Source organism: Wyeomyia smithii, chromosome 1 (genome assembly GCF_029784165.1).
Source record: "Wyeomyia smithii strain HCP4-BCI-WySm-NY-G18 chromosome 1, ASM2978416v1, whole genome shotgun sequence".
Taxonomy (NCBI): Eukaryota; Metazoa; Arthropoda; class Insecta; order Diptera; family Culicidae; genus Wyeomyia; species Wyeomyia smithii.
The window spans coordinates 108,983,629-108,987,059 of record NC_073694.1 but is presented as its reverse complement, the minus strand read 5'-3'; the positions used below and the strand labels follow the sequence as shown (position 1 = coordinate 108,987,059).

The following is a 3,431-nucleotide window of genomic DNA, read 5'->3' as shown; positions in this document are numbered from 1 at the left end:
GAATCAAAATACGAATGTGAGTACTTTCTAACCAATTTAGAGTAAAATTGAACGAGCGTGAACATTATCACCTTGTTTATTTACATTGCTCGATTGGTACCCTCGTTTGACACTGATTTGTTTCCTTTGGTTTCATCTTAGCGGGACTCTTATTATAAACATAGACTCTGGTGCACACGCTCACTCTGGGCTACTCAGTGGCTAAGTTGAATTTTAATCATTTTTTTCAGTTGTTCTAAGACGTCAAAAAATGACTCTCATTTTTCGATTTAGTGCTAACGTAAGAACTGTATTAATCACATAAAAACGCGACGCGCTAACGGACACAACACTTATTGTTCTTACAAACGTAAAAGGACAACAAAAAATTACCTTTTAAGTCGACCGGTTTCGGTCCCCGTGTGGGGACCAGAGTTTTAGACATGATTAAATCCGGTCCATACCAGGAGAATCAATTCAAAAACGGAAAACCAAAAGATCCTCTCAACAACTTGATCGAGGAGGCTAATAGAGCACGGCCCATTTGATGGGAGAGACTAAACTTGAGAGAAAGTTTTATGTTCCGAACTCGAAAGTGGCTTCATTATATTGCCTCCCGAAGATCCACAAAAATCCGGTGGCAATGAGGCCTATCTCCTCCAACATTTGCACACCGACAGAGAAGCATGGCATGGGGCAGCATGGCTAGTTGACGAAATGAAACGGTACCCGGTGATTCACGGGAAAAGTGTGAATTATTCCGTTGATTTGGTGGAAAATTTGAAGGGCTTGGAGTTGCGACGAGGTGAAATATTAGTGTCGTTTGATGAACGCTACCGAGTACCACCAAACCACGTCGAGGCCTACCTTACCGTGGCAGAGGTTTGCATGAATCAGAACTTCTTTACGTTTAGAGGTAAGTTCTATAAGCAAACCTTTGGACTCAGCATGGGTATTAAACTGTCACCCCTTTTGGCTAATATGTTCATGAGCGATTTTGAAGTGGATCTAGAAAAAGAGAGACTTTTCCCTCGTGTTTGGTGGAGGTATGTTGACGATATTTTTGCCACTGTGAAAGAACGACATCTAGCACAAACACTTGAGTTGTTGAACTCCAAACATAGTTCAATAAAGTTCACGGTGGAGAAAGAGTCGGTAGGAAATCTCCCTTTCCTGGACTTAACTATTACCAGGAAAGAGGACAATTCCGTAAAGCTCAGCGTTTACCGAAAACCGACGTCAACCGACCGGTACATCACATGCGATTCTAACCACTACGGCTCCCAAAAACAAGCCGCGTTTCATGCGATGGCACATCGGGTATACAGCATACCGATGGAGAAAGAGGACTTCGAAGCAGAAAGGAAGAAGATCCATGAAGCGGCCGATTTAAATGGTTACGATGAAGAGTTCGTGAACAAAATACACCGGAAACATGAAAGGAAAAGACATCGACGAAACGCTACAACATTAGAACCAGAGAAGGAGGAGATTAAAAGAATAAGTTTACCGTTCTTTCCAAAACTGACCAACACAATTCAAAACGATCTGAAGCAGCATGGATTTCGGACAGCGTATAAGAGTAACCATACGCTGAAGGACCTCTTATGTTCTTTAAAAGATAAAATTTCGAGGGACGAAATGTCGGGCATCTACGAGATCCCATGTAAAAGTTACCCTGCAATATACATTGGCCAAACCCGCAGGAAATTTAAAGTCCAATTAAAAGAACATAAAAACGCTGTTGATAACGATAGACCCAACGAATCCAGCGTGGCCGTCCATTCTAAGGAGAACAACCATGTGATAGACTGAGAAACGCAAAACTGAAAAAATGTGTCAGAAAACCTTCACATTTGAACGCTTGGGAATCTATGTTCATCGAGACTGCTGAAAAGCCACTGATGAACGAAGATGATGCCCCAAAAACTTCTGCCTTATTCCAATTGACGAAACAGAAGACCCCCTTTCCGACGTGTACTCCAAAGAAACAATTTGGAAGCTGTTATGAGAGCAAATGTGGAACAAAAGCAGTGTTAAAGCACTCGATGCTGAATAAACAACACGTTGAACTATTTGTTGAACAAACGTTGCAGTATTCTTTGTTCATGTACTTATTCATCAGTGGAACTCTAGCTTAATAGAAGTTGTTCAAACGTTTGCAAGTGATTACCAGCAGCACTAATAAATATGTGCTGCGTTGAAACGCTTTAAAGGTCTCCATTTATCAGTGGCGTCCCAAGGAACAATTTGGAAGCCCTTATAATGGCAAATGTGGAATAAGAGCAGTGTAGATGCAACCGGTGCTGAATAAACAACACGTTGAATTATTTGTTGTACAAACGTTGCCGCATTCTTTATTCATATATTATTCCAATAGTGGAACTCCAGCTTAACAGAAGTTGTTTAAACGTTTGCAAGAGATTATTAGCAACACTAATAAATATGTGCTGCGTTAAAGCGCTTTAAAGTTCTCCGCTCATCAGTTGCGTTCTCGCCTAATAAAAGCGATTTGAACATTTCAAACGGCAACCTGGCAACTGTTATTCTGCACGTGTTGTTCAAATGCTGCACATATGAATTTTAACGCGACGTTAGACTACCGGTTTTATGGAACATCATTCTCAACGCGTCGTATAGTTAGTTTAACGCAGCATAAACGTTGTTTTCAAACCACTAAAAGAAGGCAATCCACGGGTGACGTTCCATTGGTTTGTTATTGTTGTTGTTTTTCAAGTTGAAAATCCAAAACATAACCGAACACGAGACCTTTGAACGTTGGAAAGTGGTATTCTATTGTTGGGTAAAGTATTGCTCCACGCAATACTAGAGCAACCAATCGGACAACTGTTGTTTTTCACGCTTTTCGATTCGCACTGCGTCCAAGTTGCGACCGTTCGTACAAACGTGAAGATGTCAAAAGATGAAAACAAACTGGTTTCAGCTGATCGCAACTGTCTCATGGATTGCCTTAGATTCGCAGCTTATCTTCTTTCAAAATTTCCAGTGTTTTCCCCTAAAGTTTTTTTTTTATTCCAAACAAAAAAAATTTGACGATATTATAGCCATATCATGAATGCCAATTCATGAATTAACTTTAGCAAGCCATTTCGGGAACAAATTTCCTATGGGGCTATTCTAAAGTAATCATTCAGTGAACAAAACAAGGACCATGTTGGAGGTATATCACCAAGAACACCCGAAACCATGAAAATAGATTGTTGAAGTAATTTCATAAACTATGAATCAATAAGTGTGAGATTCTGTTCAAAAATTCATAGAGCTCCTCTGTTTCGGAATACACCCACGGGAAAACTGAAGTTGCTGAATTTTTTAGTGCTATAACTATTTAAATCGGATAAAAATTGCAAACGTTACAAGAATATTATTTTCTGGGTACACGGGTACCCCACTATTCACGTAAGGAGTAAAAAAGTCCCTCATGCTAGCCC

At 40.2% G+C, this 3,431-nt stretch overlaps 1 protein-coding gene across 1 annotated transcript; it reads left to right on the top strand.

The window, feature by feature from the left end:
- Positions 1–696: 696 nt before the first annotated feature.
- On the top strand, positions 697–1,794 carry LOC129717067 (uncharacterized). Its single transcript, XM_055666909.1, has one exon. The coding sequence runs from the start codon at positions 697–699 to the stop codon at positions 1,792–1,794; it is 1,098 nt and encodes a 365-aa protein (XP_055522884.1).
- Positions 1,795–3,431: the final 1,637 nt, after the last annotated feature.

Bases quoted from the DNA above. Each gene is read 5' to 3' on its own strand.
- LOC129717067 (XM_055666909.1), top strand. From the start codon at position 697: ATGAAACGGTACCCGGTGATTCACGGGAAAAGTGTGAATTATTCCGTT.